The sequence below is a fragment of the Bolinopsis microptera genome, chromosome 13 (assembly GCF_026151205.1).
Source record: "Bolinopsis microptera isolate Bmic1 chromosome 13, MBARI_Bmic_1.0, whole genome shotgun sequence".
Taxonomy (NCBI): domain Eukaryota; kingdom Metazoa; phylum Ctenophora; class Tentaculata; order Lobata; family Bolinopsidae; genus Bolinopsis; species Bolinopsis microptera.
The window spans coordinates 8401166-8427543 of NC_087084.1; the positions used below are offsets into that span (position 1 = coordinate 8401166).

General features: G+C 38.3%; 3 protein-coding genes across 3 annotated transcripts in view; 2 read left to right on the forward strand and 1 right to left on the reverse strand.

Annotated features, from left to right (window-relative positions):
• Window positions 1-26378, reverse strand: part of LOC134824966 (muskelin-like) — a 472587-nt gene that overhangs the window by 301398 nt on the left and 144811 nt on the right. The window lies entirely within an intron of this gene.
• Window positions 1-26378, forward strand: part of LOC134825224 (transcription initiation factor TFIID subunit 13-like) — a 90497-nt gene that overhangs the window by 36643 nt on the left and 27476 nt on the right. The gene's annotated exons all lie outside the window — the stretch shown is intronic.
• The window catches only part of LOC134825523 (uncharacterized), a 31816-nt gene continuing 5490 nt past the window's right edge, over window positions 53-26378 (forward strand). Inside the window, exons 1-17 of the mRNA XM_063837751.1 lie at window positions 53-170; window positions 381-425; window positions 634-760; window positions 917-1397; window positions 1516-2125; window positions 2310-2445; window positions 2560-2750; window positions 2968-3311; window positions 3560-3690; window positions 3889-4032; window positions 6918-7097; window positions 10489-10570; window positions 11806-11894; window positions 24361-24522; window positions 25090-25290; window positions 25509-25608; window positions 25806-25856. Of these exons, the coding sequence (XP_063693821.1) occupies window positions 112-170; window positions 381-425; window positions 634-760; window positions 917-1397; window positions 1516-2125; window positions 2310-2445; window positions 2560-2750; window positions 2968-3311; window positions 3560-3690; window positions 3889-4032; window positions 6918-7097; window positions 10489-10570; window positions 11806-11894; window positions 24361-24522; window positions 25090-25290; window positions 25509-25608; window positions 25806-25856 (3133 nt within the window). The 5' untranslated portion in view covers window positions 53-111. The remainder of the gene's footprint in view (window positions 171-380; window positions 426-633; window positions 761-916; window positions 1398-1515; window positions 2126-2309; window positions 2446-2559; window positions 2751-2967; window positions 3312-3559; window positions 3691-3888; window positions 4033-6917; window positions 7098-10488; window positions 10571-11805; window positions 11895-24360; window positions 24523-25089; window positions 25291-25508; window positions 25609-25805; window positions 25857-26378) is intronic.

The following is a 26378-nucleotide window of genomic DNA, read 5'->3' on the forward strand; positions in this document are numbered from 1 at the left end:
TTCTTTCACTTTCAGTAAAAATAGAATTGCGTTGTTGACTTAAAAATTGTTCCTTTAGGTGATGGCAAGATCTCTTTTTCCGTAGCACGATAGTTCGCTCATTTAAACCGAATGTTTCCCTCACAACCCTCCAGCTTAGGCGGGAAACGCACCACTCTTTTACATTCCAGGTAAGTAACCAGTAACCATGGTTACCAGGACACAAGGTACCATCTGTATTATACAGTAAATAATATGGTGAATTTTAAAACTTAACAGTGTATACTGCTTTTTGTCATTATCGTAGACGTTACGATCTTTACTACGCTACACGCCATGACCAGTATCATCAGCTGCTGCACTCTCATTTGAATTTATAACTCACCATTTTTCCATTTCAGACCGAACATGGGTGCTTTCCCTGCGTCCTCCTCAACGAATCATATGTAAGTAAATGTATATATCCATGTAAATAATATTGATTGCAGGTTTTTGCTTTATTGGCTTCTTGGTAACCACTTTGTTCTTGATTTTGAATTGTTGTACTAGTGCACGGATGGGCTAGCTTAAGTTGAGCAAGAACATCCCCATTACAAAATTCTCCTATAACTACAATATCCTTTCCATTCTACTCTACATTTATATTATTTTCAGCGTATCGAGGAACTCTATAGACTCACTAAACCAAGCCATAGCTTCTAGAACACTTCCTAAACCGGGCCACCCCCTTCCCAACAAGATAACTCTCAACCTAGAACCTTATGAACGTCCAAATTCTCATGTAAGTCAGGTTGACTGTGCTTCATTCAAAATTCTTCTCATTTTAATAACTGTCTCAATTATTGGCTACGAAGTTTTAAGATTCGAGCACTTGCAAAAATGCGAGTTGAGAATGCTGTTCTGTCAAACTCCATCCTTTAATCAATAGACTTTACAGGCCCAGGGATATCAAGAGCCCCAAAATTACAACAATCCTCGAGAACGAAAGTACATCCACAACCCTGAACAGCATATGAAAGGTGACAGTGGACAGTTCAGTCAGAGGGATGTTCCCTTCAGCGCATCCCAGTTCTCCCCCCAACACCAACCCCAACACCAACAAATGTCATCCCAGCAACAAAACATACCAAACCAACACACCCCCTCCCAGTTTAACTATCAGTCCTCACCACATGATCAGTCCTCTATGCAGCAGTCTCAAGGCAATGGACATTATTCTTCTCAAGGACAGATGGGACATAGTGGACATCAGATGGTACCAGGTGGACACCAGATGGTACCAGGTGGACATCAGATGGTACCAGGTGGACATCAGATGGTACCAGGTGGTGGTCAGAATCGGGCTGGGTACCCATGCCATCAGCGGGATTTGAATAACTCTGAGGAATTTGATGGGGATCCTTTCGATGAAACCCCAGGTTGGTTTAAGTGTCACGGGTTAGCTTATTAGTCGTTTTACTTCTATGATTTTATGTTTGTAAATTGTACTTCGATTCATTCTCCTTTAATCTGATTTTTGAAAACCAATTTTTTCAGTTCAAGAGCCGGTCCAATACTACGAAGAAGAAATGTCCTCAAACATTGCCCCCACCTACAACCCGGGATACGTGGTAAAAGAACCCGCCCCCTTCCAATCATTCGTTAACGAGCAATTGGAGAGCTCCAGTCATCACAGTGATCACCACAGCAGGGACCGACCCAGAGAAGAACACCACACCTCCGCAGAGAGAAGATTCCACGAAGAGAGGGTAGGTCAGCACGTGTTGGTGCCCCCGATGGTGCCTGATCATAATAGTAGGAGCGGACATCATGAGAGCCGAAGTGGACATCATCATGATAGCAGACATCCTGAGGGTAGACATTCCGAGACCAGACATTCCGAGACCAGACATACTGAGGAGAGGCAACACGGACACCAACAAGAGGAGAAACGTCATCACCAGGACAGACATTCTGACGACAGAGCCCATCGGAGAGGAGCTGAAGAGAGAGGTCGTCATGGTCATCACTCGGAGGAGAGAGGTCGTCATGGTCATTCCAGTCGGTATCCAGAGGAGGGAGAGAGGAGTAGGAATGAAAGGTCACGTGGTGGGCACGTTTATCAGGACTCAGTTCAGACTATGAGGGGACTTTCCCCAGCTCACAGGTATTTATGTTTTTATGTTATTTATGTTATTTGAGTATATCTAGCTCTAAAGCACGAGCATTGATCCTTTAATGATTGAACTGATTCACATTAGTTTCATCTCATAGTGATTATTATAATATAATAGTATAATATTGTGATTGATTTATATATCTCTGAATCTAACTTTTTAACACCCCGACAGCGCCACCGCCTCACCCAGCACAGCAGCAGTTCAGAACATCCTGAGCTCTATGAAGGGTCTGGGAGGCTTAACCAATCCCCTGCTCAACAAACCTAATACTTCAGAGGAATCCGAGATTGGGGCCAGCAATCTTCAGGTTTTTTATTTGTCAGTTTTCTATCGGTATCACAATTTTAGATATGTTGGGATGTTCAGATTTTCAATTACGTTTCTAAATGAATCAAGCTGAGCTTAAATAAAAACATTCCAGGTATCTGAACTATTAAGGAACCACATCCGTGAGGTAGCTAAACAGTTGATAGAAGAGAACGGACTGTCAGGGAGTTTGGACCTGGTGGGTAAGACTGATCAGAATAATAAGAGTGTCAGTCCACTAAAGATAACAACTTCTATGAAACGGAGTGATTCCAAAAAGAGGTCAAGGTCTATATCTCCTAGAAAGTAAGTTTGATCAAATGTAGTGTTTCGTATTCCCTTTTTTCGGATATTATTATTATGGTAGTTTGCCATGTTTTGGGATATCGGTGTATGTTTATTGCGTATGATTGATTCTTGTGACCTGTATGTGTGTACTATAGAGTGTAACTCTAATAATTGAAATATTATATAATACTCCCTGGAATTTTAGATGTAATAACATAATATGCCATTTTATCAGAAGAAGCTCCAGAAGATCTCACTCCAAAGAACGACGCAGTTCCCGACACAGAAGCCGCCGCCAACGCAGTCGCAGTCGAGACCGTGACAGCAGACGAGACAAAAAACCAGACCTGGACAACGACACAATCAAGAGAATAATGACAAACAAGTACCCTAAGCTAGCAGCTACTTTGAAAGCAGGGGAGAGGCTGGTGGAGGAACACCACAGCTCTCCGATTGAGACCATGCTTACACAGCAGCATGGTCAGATTCCTGTTTCCATTCCTACAGGTGCACTGCCTCCCCCCACAGGGGCGTTTCCTCCTCCTGCTGGGGCCTTGCCTCCTCCTCCTCTACTTAATTGTGAGTTGGAAATACTGGTCTTAGTGATTGTGGCCAAATCATCGAAAGGAGAATTGGTTTTTTACCTGGTTAACAGTCTTTTAAATACATTAGTTACAATATATTTTTGATTGAACTTGAAAGGTTATACAAATTCATTAGTCATATTGACTGTAAACTGGATTTGTTGATACGAATAGAATTTCTTCTGAATTACTATAATCAATCTAATGTCAATGATTTCGATCTAAAAAACCACATTTCACCAGATGGAGGCGTTCCAACCACAATGTACCAACAGTACGCCTCTTTCCCCGGACTTCCCCGTCAGTTTAACATGCCACCTGTATCCAGTAGCGGAGTAGTGTCTGGGTATAATCCCATGCTGACTTCTGGAGGGGTAGGTGGATTTATTGAGGTGTTTTGAAAACTGAGTCGGTGTGAGTTGTCAATTGTTTGATAACATTGGATATCCGGTTTCCCGTTTCTGATATACCATTTAATTAAGGTTGTGTTTTTGGGATATTTCGAGAAAATATGTTCCCCTTTTTTCTTGTTTAATATGTTTAGACCACTTACTGAGCCCTATTCCCGCCAGATGTTACCCCTGCCCTCAGCAACGGCTCCTGAACCTCCGAAACTAATGACTGGCCCGATGCCAAACAGGGAGAAGAGAGTGGGTGTTGATCAGGGCAATCTTCTCAGATGTACGCCCTGCAACCTGAACTTCAAAACTAAGAAGGTTTGGTGTTTTTAAATGTTCTATATTGTTATCTACATTTATTATTATCGTTGTCTTGATGTTGTTATTGTGATTTTTGTTTTGATATTCTTTTATTTGATAGAAATCAAGGGTTGTTTTTTATGAATTTGCTATTTTTTGATGATGATTTGTTTGGTTCTTTAAAATATATAAATTGAGGCTGTAAAACATTTATTTTTGGCTTTTGCTGTCATTTAAAAAAAATCATCATACTGTGTACGGACTTTTGACTACATTTACGTTATTTTTTGTTGTTACTTTGCTGTTTGACCTATACTAATAATAATGGTCGCAAATTGATAAATTTTTCTTCTTATAATTTTCATTTAGTTTCTGTACATTTTTAAATTGTTGTTCTATTAAATTATTTATCATTTAATAACAAAATATTGAAAACTTTTTTAACTACACATTTTCAAGTTTTAAATTTCTTAACGTTAGTCATACTATTTTAGTTTAAGTCCTCATCTCTATTTCATTAGTTTCGGTAGTTCCAATTTTTATTTTTGAATATCTGGTTTTTAAACGTTTTATAATTCTATTCTTTCGCTTTTCGATAGTCAAGTAAATGTTTTATAACGATTAAATTAAATTAAAAATATCAATTTCAATTTAGATACAATTATATTTATTTTTGCGTTTTCATTACTTGACACATAGATCATAAATGGTTCGAGCCCCTGAAAAAAATGTCAATCACCTTTTTAATATCTTTAGCTGAGAATTGAGATTTTAAATCGATTTTTAATCGACATTTCGTAGTTATTTCTTAAATCGTTGCTAAATAATTTAAGCTGCATTTATTTCCATTAAATGTATTGTTAGTTCTTAAAAGTCACCCCCAATGTTTCAGGACGAACCCCAATCTGGTCCACTAAGTCCTGTAGAAATAAGTATCACATCTCCGGCTCCAAAACCCATCCCCCAGCTTGTTTCCCCTCCAAAAGAAGATGTGGATAGGATCACCCAGCCGGGGCATGTCTGGGTACACACTATCTCTGGCATGCACGAGATCAAAGAGTCTGACCTGGAGGTTTTGGTCTCTCTAAGGGGTTTGGACCTGCAAGAAAACACGGCGGGAATAAAGCGGACCGTCGATATTCTGCAGTTTAAGTGGAGTTTTGAGGTGACGAGTTTGGCATCAGGATGGGAGGACATCTCAGAAAATGCTGATGAGAGTCTGGAAATGATTAAAAGTCTTCACAAGAAGACATGGGAGGATGGTAAAGCGTTTTTGAAGAAAAGAGGTTGTAATGAGCTGGTCACTCAGGTGCGTGAGAAAGAACTGTGGGACATACTCCAACTGATCGGTGACGACGTGAACGGAATCATCAACACCCTTCACAGCCACGGCAGACCTCTCCCTCCCCAGAACCCTTCCTACAGATGGGCAATAGAAGATCAGCGCATTGCCATCCTCCAACACATCCTGCCATTACAAGACCTGGCATACCAAGTACCTCCTGACAAGTTCAAATACCTGGACAAATGGGGGGATGATCTTCAGAACATTCGTCATGAGATGCGGAAGAGCATTGATGTGGCACAAGCCCTGATCGGGAACAATTTCGAGGGAAGTACAACCTGGGAAGAGATACAGAAGCTTATTCAGGCATGCCTGGACACGCTCGATGCACTGAAAAACATGTGCTTTGAAGAGAGCTCTGCGTATATGAAGAAACAGAAGCTGCAAAAGGATTTGGTCAGCAGGAGGGTGCAGATCGGGAATTGTTTCAATCAGACCAGGACTGATTTGGTGCATTTTAAGGAGTTTGCTAAGGAGAAGATGTCGGAAGCTGCTCCTTTTATCCACCTTCATTTGTTGGAGTTCAGGAGGCAGAAACTGATTGATCTAGTTCAGAATATTGCGTCGCTTTAATTAAAGCTCTAGTCGTTTTGTAGTGTATCGTTTAGGGTTCTTTCTTTAGGTTTGTAGTTATCGTTTACCTGGAACTGGTGAAAATATTAGTATGTCCGTTTTAATGGATCCGTTTTTACTTCTATTCATGCGGATTAGTTTCCGAGTTTCCGAGTTTTCCTTCAGTTAAAGTTTAACGGATTTTCAGAGTATAAAACGTTAGCACTTAGCAGTGTTATGTATCATCGCAACATATATAATGTAATGTATCTTGTTGATTGTTTCGAACTATATAAGTAAGTAACGATTTGAGCATGTAAAAGGAGTTTGGGATATTATTATGTTATATTTACTAATTTATTTTGTAAACAATTTGGACCACATAATTAATTAAAATTTCGAAACTATTTAGAATACAGCCTATCTGTAGCATTTATTTAATATAAAGAAACCCACTAAAAAGGGTCAAAAGACTTTCAGGAGACATTAATGTTTGAAATTTATAATTCTTTTTTTTCAATATTGCCATTTTAAACATTTTTGGCCTTTTTTTCGTCTTCGACACAATTAGAAACTTTAAAAATTATGAGGTTTTGGCTTATATCATTAAACCTTCCAATTAAATTTTCAAAATAGTCTTTGTTGCAAGAATAATTCTATTGTATTTATTCTATCTATTGTCGATTTAAATTATTGACTAATTCATTAGTTCCAATATTAGCATCTTCATTTTGTTTAAGCATTCTTAGCTAGATCATCATTGAAATATCATTAAATACATACCTGCACTGGCAAGCATTGATGAAAATTAGTTCCTCGGCTCTATGCCAGTCTTGTTTGTCCAATAGTTTTAGCTTTAAATGTACCCGAAGTTAATTACAACATTATTAATTAGATTATTACGCTCACAACCTGGATTGTATGTAATATTTTATTAATAAATTAATTAATTGGTTAATTAATTAATTAAATTTAGGTTAATTAACTAAATTCCTTCCTCACGCAGCCGTTCCTGGATCACATAGACACGAACCTGCACAAGAAGAGATTCACAGCCTACGTCAAGGACAAGCTAACTAGCAAGAAGAAAAAGGTTCATCCCTGCGAAATGTGCCACCTTGTCTTCACTGCTTCCTTAGATCTAGCAAATCATCAGATCGGGGAGATTCATCTTGCTGTTACCTCCGTAAGTTGGGTAATGTTTCCGAAATTGTTAGTTGTTCGTAGGTAATGTAGTGTAAAATAGAGACGGCCAACCAGATCAGTCCTACAAGGGCGTACCTGTGATTACACACTGCACTCACACAGCCGTATCACGACCAATAATCACAATAACGCACGGTAAACAGTATCGTACACTAGTTCAACAGGGTGGATACGATATTTAGTATCGTATGATTAGTTAAATAGGAAGCTGGAAGATACGATATGTATAATATGTAGTATCGGGTAATGAGTTAAATACGAAGGTGCTAGTATCGTACAATAATGTAACCACAAACCTTCACAAGCAGTCAGCGTCAGTGCTGTAACGGGATTATGTATACGATAAAACGGGTATCGCTCTAAACTCTTATACACAATTAGGTGCAGTATTACATTCAATTCGATCGAATGACTATAATTTGAATTCTAAGTTAGGGATGTACAAAGGAAACAGAAAATTCGAACAATAAGTTTCGGAAGTAAAAATATATAAACTTTGACCAACAAATCTTCACTAACCTATCTAATCTTACACTCATCCAAATGGTTTTTTCCACTATTAACTAGAATATTCTAAAATGATAACTATGCTAATATACTGCTGTAACCATTTTACCACACATCACTATATCGGGGGACTATAATATCCCCCGGGAAGAATGAAGATTTAATCGACGCTCGTAACAAACAAATATCCAAAAAATCCCTGTGATATAAATCACGTGATCTCATAAATAAAATCCACACATTTCACTACAGGAGGTGAGTTTAAGTCCTGCCAGAGAAGAAAAGAAAGAAGAGGGATGTCAGGAACCTGTGGCAGCTGCTGCAGGGAGCTCAAATAGGGGAGAAAAAAGAAGAGAGATAGAAAGGGAGGTTAGCGAACGGAGAGGATACCATCCCAACCAGCATGAAATACCTCCTCCCCCACCACCCACTTACTACGACCAGAGGCAGGTGGAAAGTTTCTGTCATGACGTTTATGATGCGAATTTGGTAGTGGAAGAGCAAACGGCAAACGAGAGCATTCGAGTAGAGGTGTTTAGGAGGGAGAGTGTGATAAAGCACGGAAAAGATCTGTTGACGGTGTCGAGAGTGAGAATGGAGAAGATGATGAGAGAGGCGAGAACAAAGGAGGATGTGTTGGAGATTTTGAAGTTTATCCAGACTCAGATGGTGGGACAGCGAGTATACCTGACGGAGAGAGTGAAAGCGAGGTGTGAGGAGTTAGTGGGAGAGGGGAAGATGATGCCGGGTAAGGGGTACGGACATTATAGATCAGATATGAGAGGAAACAGTAAGTTCCTGGGATGGTATGTCCAAAAAATCAACAAGCTTATGGACACGGCGAGGGAGGCAGAGAGGATACCGCCGGAGAGTCTAATATCAGGGATGTTGGGTCTGACGAGAATCTGCACTCTCCACGCTCGGTTTTAGGTATTTGAGTAAGTAGAAGTTCGTACCTTGTGTACAGAACATTTTGAGTATGGTTAGTAATGGGAGGTTCGTACCTTGTGTACAGAACAATTTGAGTATGGTTAGTAATGGGAGGTTCGTACCTTGTGTACAGAACATATTGAGTATGGTTAGTAATTGGAGGTTCGTACCTTGTGTACAGGACATAGTAAGTAGTAGGAGTAGTAACTTGGGGAGTATTGAAGGAGGTCGAAGGATCAACAGCAGGTGGAGAGTGCAGGAGACGGTACTACATCTTCGTCAGTCAAAGAACATCAGAGACAGTTTAGAAGGGACAGTTTAGGAGGGACAGTTTAGGAGGAACAGTTTGGAAGGGACAGTTTAGGAGGGACAGTTTAGGAGGGACAGTTTAGGAGGGACAGTTTAGGAGGGACAGTTTAGGAGGGACAGTTTAGGAGAGAGTATAGGGTAGCAAGTGTGTAATTTTTTCCTTTTCACCCTTTTGAAAAAAGGCAATAGTGAAAGGTTACGAATGGAGGTTTTTGCAGAAAAACGTGGATTTTGGAGAACGAGATAGGTGGGTTTAAATATGTCGTGTGTTCGTTCGTTACCATGCAACGAAAAAGTTGGGCGCGCGCGAGGATTGCTTGCGGAGATGTGATGTATAGATAGCCTGTGATCTATGAATGCGCGGCGCGACTGTGTATATGATGCATGTAATGTATAATATTACTATTAGGTAATACACCCAATTTGTACGTGGCACGCGTAGTGTATTGATGTGTACACGAGTATATATAATTGATTCACGATGTCAATCCTTCGCAGCTCGGTGAGGCACAGTGGTGCATCTCGCCGATCTACCGAAGGTAGAGAAGCGTTGGTTGCGAGAAGCGTTGGTTGCGAGAACCATTATTTGATGCGCGCGCGCGACCCAGTAGTGCATTGCGCTACAAATATATAATAGTTTACCTTTGCTGATAATTTCTTGAATTACAGATACAAGTTAAGTTCTACGGCAATTGAACTGAATTTCAAGTGTTTCCCGTATTTGATGCATAATTGATCAATATTATTATCATGAAGATTGAAGTGAGCTGATTGGAGCTTATAGTTATACTTAAATTTATAGTAAATGTGAAATGGAAATCTAGCGTCCGCCAAAACGAAACAACGGGCGCAATTCTTGTTGTATCACGTGTCGTGTAATGAAACCTGTGGATTTTATTTATGAGATCACGTGATTTATATCACGGGGATTTTTTTAATATTTGTTTGTTACGAGCATTTTTTATATGCGCGTAATTGTTTCAAAGTTTATATATATATATTATGTTTACTTTCGAAACTTATTGTTCGAATTCTCTGTTTCCTTTGTACATCCTTAACTTAGGATTCAAATTATAGTCATTCCATAAAATTAAAAGTAATACTGCATCTTATTGTGTATAAGAGTTTAGAGCGATACCCGTTTTATCGTATTTATAATCCCGTTACAGGCTACACTCTACAGCACTGACTGCTTGTGAAGGTTTGTGGTTCCATTATTGTACGATACTAGCACCTTCGTATTTAACTCATTACACGATACTACATATCTAATCGTATCTTCCTATTTAACTAATCATACGATACTTAATATCGTATCCACCCTGTTGAACCCGTGTACGATACTGTTTACCGTGCGTTATTGTGATTATTGGTCGCTATACGGCTGAGTGAGTGCAGTGTGTAGTGTGAGAATACTTGTGAGCAGGCAGAGTTTATCACAGATACGCCCTTGTAGGACTAGTCTGGTAAGCCGCCCCTATTTTACACTATAAAGCTTTAAAATCAATATTTAGATAAGACCATGATCAAATTGTCGTTATAAATCTTTATAAAATTCCAATAGATCTAACCTGATTCTATAGTAAGCTTAGGTAAATAACAATGACTAACCCACACCTCTGCAGAAGATGGGACCCCGCCCTGATGTTACCGGAGCAGAACAAACCAAGGCGTACCCGGTATCCTGGTCTCACCTCCCTACTAACAGTACGCCTCTTTTTACACACTCTTATTATTGATTTTAAACTTATAGTGTTTATCAATATTATCATAGCATTAGGGATCTAGGTAGTATCATTAGGGATCTAGGCAGTATCCAAGAAGCCCGACTAATTATGACATGATGGTAAACAGATCATAATATTAATTATGGTATCTTGGATGCAATTAGATACGATATGTTTACCATGCCCATCTCAGTAACTCCCTCCACTGCAGTGGTTAAGGGGGAGATAAATGCGGAAATGTCCGGGGGAGACCGAAAAAAGCCCCACACTAAGCGCCCCCGGGTCAAGCGGTCTAAAGAGGCCACAGCCCGCCGCAACCAGAAAACACACTCAACACAGGCAAAAAACAAAGCTAAAAAAGCAGCTGCTAACCACAATGCACAGTGGTCAAGCACTGCACCCACCGCCACCCACCAACCATCCAGAACCTGCAGGCCGGGCCCGTCGTTTAATGTTCAGGTAGCTCTGAACTCGGGCTCACCTACGGAAGAGGCACGCCGGGATCTCATGAGGTTCCTGGCGTCGCGGATCGCGGAAATGACCTCGACATCCGTGTCAATCTCACTTAGAGATAGCCGGATAGTCAGGGATCAGGTTGTCCTGGTGTGCGATGACAGGGCCTCCCAGAGCGTAGTGACAGAGCTGCTTGGAGACAGGGAAGATCTCAGGGTCGTCACTGGACCCACGTGGCGACGTTACGCATTCGGAGGGCCCGGATACCTCACTAACCTCACTGGTGGGCAAATTGTTTGAAGTTTCTCCAACGGCAGAATCCGGACTTGCCCGCTAACTCGTTGAACTTTGTGTCCATTAACAAGGGGGGCTGCAGCCCGACAGTGTACGTGGACGTTGGTGAGGCTGGCCATATCTACTTAAGTGGGAATGGCTGCAAACTCAATACTATGACCACTACTGTCACGCTGCGACCAGCCAACAGCAGTAGTCAGCGCACCAATTAAGGTGACTGACTCACTGGCCACCTCGAATGGCCAGAGCCCGAGGACCTCATCTTCGGACACAAATTTTTATCAATTTTATCAATTTTAACAAACAAAAAAAAACCTGCTTTCTTGGGGCGGCCAACGAAATTAGCAAAAAAAATTGAGGTGAGAAAGATTAAAACTTTATTCAACTGGATGAGGAAATGGAAATTTTCAGAACCTCTAAATAGTCTAACAGATTTTCACAGATTTAACAGTAAACTATTTTCTTCAGAAATGACAGTGAGTGATGCTATCAAAGACGAACAAGAGTTCGCTAAAACCTTCTGTTACGAGTGCCGACTGAAACTCAACAGTCCTGAGGTAAACTAAACTTCTAAATTGCTTGATATTTCGTTTAAGTAATTTTAAAAGTCACATCTATTTTATTTTGAGTCTCACTTCCGGCTCTTAGAACGGTCACAACATTTACAGTGGTGACTGGTGAGTGGCTCTAGATCGGTTCTGAACCGGATATAAATTATAAACATGTTGAAGAAAAGGTCCCGACCACCCCTGGATAAGTTTTTGACTTGACTGCGCTCGTTATAGAGAGGTTATCAGTGTTTAGTGTTTGTTAATTGGCCTTATTCTTCAAGCTTATCAATCTGCTATTACTTGACATGATGATGAGGACACGTTCATAAAAAGGTGGCACTAGAGATTGATTTTTCACTGCCAAAATTGTGTGAAGCATTTTAAAATACTTGTATCTCAAGGAGTATGCTATGAAAGTTAACCAAGTTTTAATATGTGGTCCAAAAAGATTCAAATATCACATAATTAAGTCATTCATCTCTTTATATCTGTTAATTGTTCAGATATGAGCCAGAAATCACAAAATATTCATTTCTTGCACCTCTAATGATGAATTTACATTCTGTGAGTGTGTCCTGCTTCTCAATGTGATTATTGAACCTTTTTGAGATAGTTGAGTGTTAAAAGTGCAAAGAATCACCGGTTAAATGTGGAGTTACGATGCAATTATCACACACAGGGTTAATTCTGACTAAGTGTTTTAGAATGATGAATGTGATATGAATATCAACGGAACGATTGTAACAATGAACTCTATCAATCACAATTATAGCATGCTAACTAATATTTAGAGAATTTAGACGGTTAAAAGTGCAATAATGAGTCAAAAATCACATAAATGAGCATGTATTGTAATGATGCTGTATCAGGGGAATCTATCACTTTTTGGCTCTATATCAGGTTGGTATTCATAGTAAATCTGCAGTGATTTGTTGTGACACTTGTTTATGGTCATGGAGAAGTTCGTTATTAGAGTAATAGTGGAATCAATAATCACAAACACTGATTTTAAACAGGGTAAACTAGGCAAGTACTTTTACAGCTCAAGCCATGATAATTTTGTCGCCATAATGTGACAAATGAATCATATCAGTAACATATAATACTTAATCGGATTTTTGAAATGTGATTATCGATTCATTACCTTTACTTTCAAAATGTCATTACAACTTGAACATTACGTATGATTCAATTATCACACTTTAAAGGAAATTACATATTTGGTAGCCAGATTTGTGTGATTTTTGAATCATTTAAGCACCGAGATCAAAAATTATCGCTCAAAGGCCTTCAATATGGTATAAGCTTAGACATGGATTCAAAAATCACATAATAAGAATCATAGAATGGATATGAATTGTCATATCGTGCACTTAATTTAAGGCTTACTATAGTGTGACTTAATAGCGCACCTTTAACGAAAATGTGATTTTTGAATCATATTAACTGGTTTTAATACTATTTAATACTATTTTGTACCCTAAAAAATGATAGAAAGCCAATAAAAACGTAAGATGATTCAATAATCACTGTTCAAAATAGGCTCATTTCCAACGTTTAAGTTGTGATTTTTGAATCATTTTGGCACCAATAACAATTTCAGATTATAAGACATTCCATTCCTTACATGCATTATAATCACCATATCAATTTTGGCGTCTTTGTGAATAGTACTTTTCAGATTATCTAGTGTTGATTCATCTTGCATTTCTAATTGTGTGATATTTGAATCATTGGCACACAAATAACGATAACTTCTGTGATATAAGCACTAGAGACTCCGTGATTTCAGGATCATGAAATTTAATCGAATTTCTAAAGGTATAGATAGATATATATCAACCAACAAAGAACAATGACTATTTTTAAAACGCATTTAAAAAAATCAATCTCTAGTGCCACCTTTTTTTGAACGTGTCCATGAGGAAAAAAAGTAGTATATAAACTTGGCTATTTTATAAACAGAATGTCCCCTAAACATGTTGTTTACAAAATTACAGTTTACACCTATTAACATTGCAATCTGATATTCTGATTATCATTTTTTTGTTTAGCAACAATCTCTATATTATTTTAATTATATATTTATCGCCGTGCCGTGGTTAAAATACGATACATTATTTTTTCAAACAGCGCGTACACGGCGTGAACCTGTTTATAGTTATACGCCGAATGCGCCGTTTTACGTAATTTTGGCAAGAATTTTTTGAAACTGTTAAAAATTGCTCTCAACACTTCAACATGGCATTATTCTAGTATAGAGAGAAACTTAAACATTATTTTCACTTACCGGTTGAGTAGTAAGCAGTAATTTCTCTCATAGCGATCATTCCTTCATACTCATTCTCGGCCCGAATAACACTGAATTTAACCCTGTTCGCGCACACATATTCTCCGCACTCAATATCATAGTTCTGGTCTTCACCATCTCTTGTCCGCAACACACCACATAGAGTCTGCTTACCAGTGGAGGAGTTCACCACTAAGATGTTTACGTTTCCATCTATGCAGTTTTCTGCTATATACCCATCAAAAGTTGATTCCTGTGATGCCGTCACCGCTTTTATTGCAACCAATCCTGATGAAATTGTAACAGGGAAACTTATCGATCAATCATAATCATGAAGATTAAGTTCTGTTACGATGAAAAAAATCTTGCGCTGATTCTCTTTTCAACTTTGTATTGGATAAATAATAAGTTATAGTTGTTTTTTGAATGATCAAATCTTGAGGGAGCTAAATTCGACATAATATTTCTAACGGTGCAAACATTGATTGTCACGTCATAATATGTGTAGTATGTACTAAATAGACTCTATTACCAGTGTCAGCGATGCAGAAGAGGCTCACAAGTGCTGAAAGTACCCACTTTATATCCATTCTGCTTTAACTTACTGAGTAATTATCAAGACGAGATCATGCTGTAGATGTTTCTGAATTATTTTTGCCAAAACGAATTCAAGTTAGATAATTTCAAAACTAGAAGTAAATAATTGATCGCGCCAGGTGGAAAAGTAAAAACAATATTATTCTCAAGATACAAAATTGCTAGTTGATCGGTTTAATAAAAAGGTATAAAACTTCTGCTTTTTTAGTCGAAACTTAAGATGCATTTACATGACCATAGCCATGACATCCAGACACACTAACAAGATTAGAGACTTATACAATTAATGAACTTCAAACTCTTAACGAAATAATCCACAGAGCACAAACTAACCTGATATATTATTCCTGGATTAATTTCTGGTTGGCGCTCCGTTATCCTGGTAACCTTGGTAACCTTGCGCATTTAATGCACATGGCTGTCCGGTCTGCCTCCACGAGGGTCATTTCCTTATTTAATTAATAATTAGGATCTCTGCTAGATCATCTTCACTGGTAATAACACGTGTTTTCCTTCTAAATCCATTTATTGGGGAATATTATAACAGCTATAATGTTTTGTTCGACGTTTCCTAAATTAACAGTGGCGTGAATAATTGCACCAATTATATCGGAGTAACTCAATTATCCTTGCTTTCTAGTGAGGACTAAGAAATTTTAAACGATTCTTTTAGGGGACGTCCATTAAACTGGGTGTGAATTATGCGAAGAGAAAGACTACTGCTGCTGAAAGTTTTGTGAATATCAAAAACTAGGTGGATGATTTTCATATAATGCAGAGACATTATTTCACAAACAACAAGTCCCTATTACATGTTGTTTGAAAAATTATGCCACTGATTTTAAAACAAACGGATGTAACTTAACATACTTCTCAGTACAGTTTATTATCTCAATCTTCTAAACTTTAACATCAATTGATAATACTAGTAGTATTATACAATTACATATCTATAATACAGTTCTATAACACCCACCTAAATTATAGAGACAACCTGGTTGTTCATTAAAGAAGTATCGAGTATCCCCCACACACGTGACACTATTATCACCACGTGGAGAGTAGGCCAGATCACATGACAGCGGTATCACGGTACTCTGCTCCACTGGGAACACGTGGTCTGTAGTCACGTGATACCAGGATTCTGGTAGTCCACTGCACTTGATACTATCTGAAGGTGTTGGATTTGTTATGCCTTATTTTGCAATATTGTGTTTTATTCATCGTATATTTTGAGAGATTTTTATAATTTACTCTTCGTTTAAATAGCGGACATGTAAAATTGAACTTTACAAGGAGCCTGCGCCTGACCATAGGTGCAGATTTCGTTTTGAGGTGAACTTTTAAGTTCCCGAGAAATTTTCTTAAGTTTGCTTTTTTTTCCTCCTCGGGCACATTCGTAACCTACGGGCCAGGTAAACCTAAACTACATATTGACCGTTATGTACGTCGGTATCTGTTGAGGAGCCAAATCATCTGAAAAGCCCTTAGCCTATATTTTGCTCAGGCACGTAGCCAGGATTTTTCTTGGGGGGGGGGGGGCTGTCGGCGAACGAAGCTGCAAGCTGTGGCAGGGGTCTGGGGGCGCGGCCTCCAGCGGGGTCCAGGTAAGGGGCGGACCACATTGGCGGGGGCTAGGGGGGCACAGTCCCCCGGAAAAATTTTGCGAAATAGGGTGTTTTAGGCTAAATTGAAAGTTTAATGAATTTACAAAAATGTATGGTTTGGCATAAACATTGCCTACAATCCTGACCTGAGTAATTTACCCCTTTGAGACTTAATTTTTGGGTTGAAAATTAAGTTTATCGAGAGGAAGTGAAAAATCTCTGGTTCAAATTTGGATTTGAAGCCATGTTTAATTTTTTTTCCGGAAAAAATTTATGTTTGCTTTTAATTTTTATGGTGCCGACGGCACCTGAAATCGACGAAATCTGCAGGGGTGTGCGCCTCTGCAGTCTGCACAAAGAGCCTCGGGTACACTGGGTTTAAAAAAAGGTTGACTAATGTTATAATTTACAACTTTGATAGTCCTCTCTTATCAAATGAATGTTTGCGTTTAAAAACATACCATCAATGTTAAGATTAACAATGGTATCAAAGTGGTAGGAATCTGGAAACGACCCGGAAGTGACTCTGCAAGTGTAGGCAGTATCTTCTTCCACAAGAGTTTCGTCCACAGTTAGAGTTGATGTCTGCGTTCCTGCAGAGTGGCTTCCTTGGAGAGGGGTGAACTTAATATTGTCTGAAACTGGTCCTGTACTTGTTAGCCAGGTCACTGTTGCTGTTTCTGTTATACCAGTGATAACACACGATACTGTTGTAGTAGAGCCTTTCATTACTTCTTTATTCACTGATTTGACATCTGAAGTAATTTTTGGTATTAATGAATAGCCACAATTTTACAATCTACAACACTCAGATGATATACAATTTTCATTGATTTGATACAAATTGATTTCTGGCAGTGAGACAGAAATTCGTAATGAAATCCAAAACTGCATTGCAAAATGATTGTCAGCATACCATAAACGTTTAGATTGACGGTGGTATCTGAGTGGCTTGAATCGGATTCTGATCCGGAAGTGACTCTGCAAGTGTATGCAGTATCATCGTTCACAAGAGTTCCGTCTACAGTTAAAGTTGATATCTGTGTACTTTCAGAGAAAGTTCCTTGGACAGGGGTGAACTTTTCAGCTGGAACCGGTCCTGTACTAGTTCGCCAGGTCACTGTTGCTGTATCTGTTATGCCAGTGATAACACAGGATATTGTTGTAACAGAGCCTCTCTTGACTTCTTTGTTCACTGACTCGATGTGCTCTGAAGTATGTCTTAAGTGAAATAATTTTATGATTGACATGAAATGTTTTTTATCTCATTAAATGATCTGATGTTGAAAATGCTGATGCTTTCTGATCAAACTTGAGTACGAACAAGATAAAACTGGAAAAATAGAAGTCCCGTTACAACGTCACAGTTAATAGAAGATCTTGTAAAATTTATTTTACGATAGTTATCCGTAGTTATAGGTATATCAAAAATGTCATTAAAAAGACGAATTTTAGTCACATTTACCTATTTGGTATCTGTAATGGCTAGACACCGTATCGGGTTTATTTGCTTTAAACCTTAGGCCTGTCAAGGCATTTCTTAAAGTGCAACGTAATTCATCAGTATCCTTATAAACCCAGGTTACTTCAAGGACATCATCAAACCATACTTGTAGCTGGGTAGAAGTCTTCAGGAACGTCAGAACTCCAGCTCTCTGAAAGAATCCCTCAGTTCCGTTTCCTTCAAACTGGTAGTGGTTATCACAATTAGCTGCATCAATTTTAACTGTTGTAAACGTGAACCATGAGATACCGGCCATAAACCACCTGATGTCATTACTACTATCTATTTTATTGTTCATTTGTATCTGGAACTTCTTTCCCTCCACTATTTCCGTAATGTAGACACTTTTATCGTCAGGAACTGGCACCCACTCACTGTACTGGGATTCTGAAACAGGAAATTGGTTTATGGTTATTTTTCGTTCTTAATTCTTAAAAAGTCTGGTTATAGAAGACATATTATGATATTCCTGAACTCGACGTAGATAAAGCCTTTTCCCCCGCTTTCATAATTGAAGGACGAACTAAACTTCTATGCTCTGCACTCTGCAGTCTGCATGACGCAAAGATATCACCTTGTTTGGGAGGAAAGTGGTGTAGTGGTGAAAAAGTTGAGCAGGACTAAACTGAGCAACACTCACCTTTCCATTTGAATCCGATTTTCAAGTAACATCTCCATCCCATCTTCTGGATATTATCAAAGTTGTTATCGCTAAACGTTGCATCTATAAACTTGATATTGCCAGACGTAACTAGGTTAGACCACTGTGGAAACAATTCCGAACACTGGTTTACGTTGTTGGTTCGGTAGGCCCTCTCTGCAGTCATGATTGCGTCATTCAGCAAGTCTATTTTAATGTGTGTTGGTAGCCTACCTGCCTCTGCTATCTTCAGGAACGTATTGTACTGTTTGCAACGGACTTTCTCCGTATCGTCTCCTACCTGCAGCTTTTCCACGGTTTTGGTTATTTTGCCCCCTTTGATTTTATACGCATCCTCAACATTCCCAAGTATTCCATTGTTTGTTGTGCTGTCGCTGTGAAACTGAATGAGGATCCGTATCACAAATTCCCCAGGCAGATCAGCTACTTCATTCAATGGATTCTGTTTTTCAGTTTCGAATTTTAATTCGATAACTTCTCTTTTTGGATCAAATGACTTTCTCTGAGTCCACCCTGTAACTTCTGTCCAATCGTCTGAAGTTTTAAAGGAATGTCAATGTCGCAGTTATGTTAAAAGAATAAACACCTAAAGTAAATTGAACTTCCTTATATTAACAGAAACATTGTTTAGAAATTTCAAAATACCTAGTGCAATTGAGAAATTTGTCAGCAGCAGGATACAAAGTAGGAATTTTAACGTCATCATTGTTTCGTCAATGAGACTTTTTGTTTCGGACAGTACTGCTCCTTTTTATCCAGTATTTACTAAAAGTGGTCGCGCGTATTATTAATTGAAAGATGTACTACACGGTTTTACCACCAAACGATTAAAAAACAAGAGATCCTCCGATTAAAATAAGTTCAATGGAACGTATAGTAAGAGAAAAGAAAGAGAAACGTAAAGCAACATTTGAATCGGAAATAAAAACAATGCTCAGCGAACTGACTAGTTTGTCAATTATAGCTAACTGGCAGCAGGCGTAGCTGTGTAGCTATCATTAACGGGGACTGAAATCTGCGTAACTTAAAACTGAATGGCAGCAAAAACCGAATGGCAACTGAATCTATACAAATTACAAATTACAAATTACAAACAAATTGTGCAGTAAAATTAGATTAAAACACGTGAGTATGAAAATAAAACAGCCGAGCTTCAAATTCTTCAAGAAATAAATCATCGACTGGACTCAGCTGGGATATAAATACGACGAGGATTAATTACCTTTTTCTCAAAGACACCTGTAAACCACTCCTGGGCTCCGTTACCATGGTACCATAGCGCATATGGCTGATTAATAATCCTTCCCTGTCAACGTGGCCTAGATAAACTCTTAATTAAACCAGTGCAGGGCAACTACTGCCCCCCCCCCCCCCCCCCCCCCCAACTACTACAGATCATTATTAGTCACCACGTACTGTTACTCCGTTAATCATTAAAACAGAGTCCTGGGTCGAGAATATCATTACCTGCTCTTAACAGATATTAATTACAATAAATATCAGGCTCATAAGTTTCAGCAAGTGCACGCTCCTAAATTACTCTGACACTCAAGTTTATTGTAACATACAATCAGTGATAATACGTCATGATAATAGTGGGAAAATAATTAATTTATATAGTGTTAAATTTTGTAGAGTGTTATCGACAGATTAATCCTCAATGAATACTGCACGTGCATAGAGAACTTCCAGATTCAGTTAAACATGAACTGATCTACTTAAATATTTTACTGAAACCATGTTAACTGAAAAATCTATAAATTTGGGTTGCTACTTACTTGAACGCTTACAAAAAAGCTCAATAGCAACTATTGTAAGCCGTGATCGGACAGGGGATATGGTCTGTAGTACGAGATTGTCCATTAAATTATTATACCAGTACTGTATAGTAAGGTTCTAAGAAAGATCAGATTTTGTAAAGTTGTGTAAGCCGTGATCAATTGAGATGAATTTTAGGTAATATTGTGTAATATGAAGGTAGTATAGTGATTATAATAAGGTGTTGTCCAGTATTTTACCGTAACTTATTTTGGGGCATATATTAGTATACGACATTTAATGCAGTGAGAGGGCAGAGAGGTCAGTTTAACATATGTTTGGGTTAATACGAGGTTGGTTTGTGGAGTGTTTAGAGATTACTAGAGTTACTATCTGATGTTGTGGCTATCGCTCGAGGATAGTGGGAGATTGTTTAAACTATCTGGGGGCAAGTAAAGAGGGATAGGTCAGTATTTTACCGTAGTATTTTGGGGCATATATTAGTATACGACATTTAATGCAGTGAGAGGGCAGAGAGGTCAGTTTAACATAATATGTTTGAGTTAATACGAGGTTGGTTTGTGGAGTGTTTAGAGAATACTAGAGTTACTATGTTGTAATTTGATGCCGGACAGGTTCGGGAGCCAGAACCTGTTAAGGTAAGGTCTTGGAGTTAGCTGGGTAGTAGGTTAGTGGCGGTAGTGTATTGGAGCATTACGGAGTGCATGTTATCAGGATAGAGGCATTTGTAGTCTGGCTTTAGCGTAGAGAGAGTCAACAAGGGTTTATTCAGGAGAGCAGATATACCTTACTCGGGATTATTACGACGGGTTTATTAACGACTGGTTAAAATATGGTTCGGGAAAAATATGGCGAAATTGCTCAAAACCCACCACATTTTCCCGGTCGCCATTTTACCGGTGTCCAACCTTTCAATTTTAGATTCAAAAATTTTGTCTCAGATGTAAATTTCCTTATTAGAGATAAGCAAGTTTAGAAATTTTCGCATTGCTAAAACTTGTGAAACAAGTCGAATGGTAGTCTGCTGGTAGTCTGCTGGTAGTAACGTGTTGGTAGTCTAGCACTCTAGCAAATTAGTTGTTTTGAATTAGGGGCAATTCCACCGTGACGGACACCACGATTTTGCTGTTTTTTAAAGTTCAAACGAATGTTGTACTCGAGATGTTCTTTATTTATCAGCTCCAACTGTTTATTAGTCCACATTTAACCTTTCTACAGGTTGTGTGAAAATTTCAGACCCCTACCATTATTACTTTCTGAGATAGCACCCCTGTGACGGACGTGACGTAAATATGACACTTTTTTTGGGTGTCTACTCAGATGGTACCCAAATTTATCTCAAAAAGTTATCTATTGTATCTAATTTGGAATTACAATGATAGAAGAAGGTTCAGGGATTTCTGAGATGCCATTTTCTTAGAGATTGCTCAATTTTTGTTTGCGTGGCGCCATTTTCAAATTGTGACAGACGTGACTGTGACGGACACACGTTTTTTTCCAATTTTTCCAAATCTTCCACTTGACACTTTTATCTTGTTCAGTGACATCTACTCTGTATTCATGCCAATTTATAGGCCTCAAATACCCCCAAGAGGTCTGCAACAGCCAAAATCGTCCATTTTGGGCATACGCTAGGGTATCAGTCTAGGGGCATCAATTATTTCTCTACTTGAACAAATTTATAACTCTGGTAAAACATTCATCACTGTTCAACGCATCATACTGTTGAGACCATCTCCTAAAAGTTTCATTACTTTAGTGTTTAAAATGTGGAAGATATTGAATTTTTACTTCAAAAATATGCGAAAATAGGGTTAAGTCCATTTTTTGTGCCTTTTACCTCTGAAAAAGTTGTAAGCAAATAAAATGGCAAAAAATCAGTAAATTAAATTATTGAATTGCATATGATGTTATTTGATAGTCTAGTCAACATAGTCAACACAATCCAACCTTATTTGACTTCTATTTGTCTTGGTTTTAGTCAAAATAATGGAAATATGGATAAAAATGGCTAAAAGTGAGCCGTATGCCCATATATGGGCATATACAAAATTATACATAACTCGGTCATTTTCTGTCCAATTTTTGATTTGACGACATAGTTTTGTTGAGGACGGCCTCAGCTTTAAGAAAAATGCCTTTAAAGTCTGTTTAAAGATTTTTTGGAGCATTTTCAAAAAAATGTGACGGACGCGACAAGTTGGGACCCCCCTTACAAATTTTTTTTCTTAAAAGATACAAGCCTGATAATTTCTACGGTACTCCCTTACCTTCAGAAGAGATAGGTTACAGTGGTTTTTTGAATATAAATAGCACTATGTGGCTCTGAAAAAACTTTTTTGCTTAATTTTGTGACGGACGTGACACCATCTTTGTGGAAATTTTTTAGAAAAAGTATTTGAGTAACGGTTTTGAAACTTTGCATAGCTCTCATTCTTATGCATATGCCTAAGTGTATGGAATTTCATAGAGAAATATTGCTGCATACCCAAACTATTGCCCTTTGAAAATTTGAACGATTTTTTTCATTCCCGAGTAGTGTTCCTTTGAATGAGAAAAATCAAAAGTTAACGCAATATGAAACAAAAAACTTTTGTTGACTTGTAAGGTTAAGAGTCTAATGAACATATTTTAACCAAAAGTAGGTGCCTATCTTAACATTTTTCATTTTCACCAAGTGGAACCTTACCGTGGAATTGCCCTTAGCATTAAATGTTTACGTGTATCAAATAACCATTATGACTCAAAAAAGAATGCATCGTTCACATTTTTTAGAATTATGAATAAATGACTGATGAAACTGATTCATGTTATTGACAGTTTTAATTAATTCAAGTTTTAATTTAACTGTTACTTTTACTTTGAGTCCTATTTCATTATGTAGAGATAGTCAATACCTAAGAAATTAAAAATTGGCCTATTTAAATCAACTTTGACAATAAGGATATATGACAAGAATTGGGCAAAAAGGTGAATTTTTTGCAATTTTAGCCAAATGAAGTCGAAAAACCTACAACAAGTGTCCCAATAGTCTTCTTTAGTGAATATAAGACAACGATTAAAATATGAGCACCCATACCCCTTGGGAACCCTAAAAGCTGAGTAGGCGGGTTTATTAACGACCGGTGAAAATGTGGTTCGGGAAAAATATGGCGAAATTACCCTAAACCCACCACTTTATCCCGGTCATAATAATCCCGAGTAAGGTAGGCAGGGATTGGCTGGGTTGACTTCAATAGGTAAGGGTAGAATAAAGGGCGGGTATTGTGTTGTGCAATAGTTGAGGCAATATGAGTCGGAGTAATTAGGAGTTTTGTTGTGCAATTATTCGATTATTCGTTGTTCAGTTTCGTACCTTTTTTACCATTATTATCCATCTCGTTTCCATTGTCCAAGCCCTTAATTATTATAATTAAGTACTGATAAACTTCGAACCGGGAAGCAAGTGTCTACTGCTTACACTATCATGGAAGGAAAAACGTTAGACTCTGACACTCACCCGTTCTGAGCACTGGAAGCTGCTTTCATTGTTTGCTTTCTTGGGCAGACACCGACTGACTCAACACGACTACTAGGAATACTATTAATCTGAATGTTGATTATTTATTATTCCATTATTTGGGACAAATGAGAGTCTCCACTCAGTGCAATAAGCAAATAATCGAATATGATCGAACCACTCACAAGAGCGAAAAAAGATACCTATTAATATTAATTAACCCATCTAATCTCTCTCCCTCAGGACCTACAATCTAATCACACTCCCTCAGGACCTACAATCTAATCCCTCTCCCTCATGACCTACAATCTAATCTCTCTCCCTCATGACCTACAATCTAATCTCTCTCCCTCAGGACCTACAATCTAATCTCTATCTCCCTCAGGACCTACAATCTAATCTCTCTCTCCCTCAGGACCTACAATCTAATCTCTCTCTCCCTCAGGACCTACAATCTAATCTCTCTCTCCCTCAGGACCTACAATCTAATCTCTCTCTCCCTCAGGACCTACAATCTAATCTCTCTCTCCCTCAGGACCTACAATCTCACAAGTCCGGTAAGAAGCACGCTGCACGTGTCATAGACCTGGAACATACGCCGCACATTCCTCCGCAGCAGTTTTGTCACGTGTGTAACATGTGGTTCCCTAATGCAGACCATTTGGAGCAGCATAAGAATCTGGTTCTCCACAAAAAGGTACGGAATGTAGGAATGCACATTTTTCTGTTTCTGGTATGTGTTTTGTGATATTTTGTAAAAGATACGGTATCTTAGTCTTGTACTTCAGTGTACACTGTACATTCTGGAGTATACATTCTGTACTGGAAGTAGAATCGTGATCTCACGAACAAGTTTCAGACCAGTTATTGTATTTGCCTTTGTTACTCTCAGTTCTGTGTTGTTTACCGTCATGCGCTAGTTACTTTCGTCTTGAACATTACTGATAATTGGAAAAAAAATAAACTCATACTTTGATGGTACTTTGTCAAACTCAATTAAACAAAAATTCACAATTAAAATGTGCATCACCAATAAACTGGTAAGTAAAACCTTCTACTCACATCACAAAACTCACATTTAATTTTTAAATGTCGATTCTCCACTACTAACACGTGACTAACACGTGACTCTCCACTACTAACACGTGACTAACACGTGGTTCTCCACTACTATCACGTGACTAACACGTGACTCTCCACTACTAACACGTGACTAACACGTGACTCTCCACTACTATCACGTGACTAACACGTGGTTCCCCAGACGTTGGGAGTGTTTATAAAGTTCGGGATACCAATACCGGGCATTGCATACCCTGTAAACCCTAAACGTAACATGACGATAGTGATCGACGATACACCTACTCCCGCTAAACCTAAAGCTAATGTACAGTTCGCAATTCCTAAAGCCCTTCCTAAGAAAAAGTCTGGTCAGGCTTCTCGAGCTATTGTTATTCCTGACGAGGTATTTGTAAGCCAATTAGCAATTAATTACTTAATTACCAGTGCTTTTGCAATTTGCATCGTCCTATTCTTATTCCAGTGTTTTTTCGAATGAAATACTACAAATTTAAAGTTTTTCAAGATTGGTAGTCAGTCCACACCCTGGCTCCATAATATGAAGGACTTGTTTTGATTCTAAATAAACAGCTCGAATGACGAATACCCATGTTTTCCCCTCAGGCAGCAGCTCAAGATAAGGAAGGAGCCGCGTTATCTAACTTACAGCAATACTCCTCCCCCTCCTCTGAGAGCGACACAACTCCCGAACAATCCGCACCAGGTAACTTGAATATGTGGAACTTGTATAGTGTCTAGTCTGTACTTTGTGGAGTGTTTATTCTGTTATGCAGAAATCGTGCACATTTGATTTAGTGTGTGAATTTTTCTACTCTTATAGTTCCCATCTAATTGATTTATCATCATGACCTCGCCATTAATTTAATTAAAAATTACTTTTTTAACATTCACATTTTCTAGAACCGCCTCCTCCTGGAACTTCGGAAGAGAAGAAAATACTCTCACTATCAGGTACTTGTTATACTCACCCGGCACTCAATAATTCATTCTTGTGCCCAATCACTCAGCTTCTAATGAATTTTTGGTGATGAATATCTTTCATCGAACGAAACTTAAAATATAGCTTTAACCAGCTTAAAAAGTATGTTTGAGCTTTATTATATGTAAGTTTTTAGAAAAAGCACGTGATGGATACTAATCACGTTATTCTTCAGAGCCTAGTCGGTAATTGTCTAACTGTCTAACTTAAATGATTTGTAAAACAATTGAATTGTACAGTTTTACTGAGTTTTATTGTTGATTTAACTGCGTGTTTGGTTTATTGGATAATAGTATGATAATGTTAGCATATCAAAAGGATCGGGTTATTGTAAAGTTTGCTGAATTTTAATTTGTGATACGTTTTCAAAGCCGATTAAATTGATCTTGAAGTTGACTTTATTATGGTTATAAGTCTCGGACTCTAGTATAATGTGTTTTATATGGTGGATACCCAAAGAATGAAGGATTACGAGATTGGTGGCTGTGAAAAAT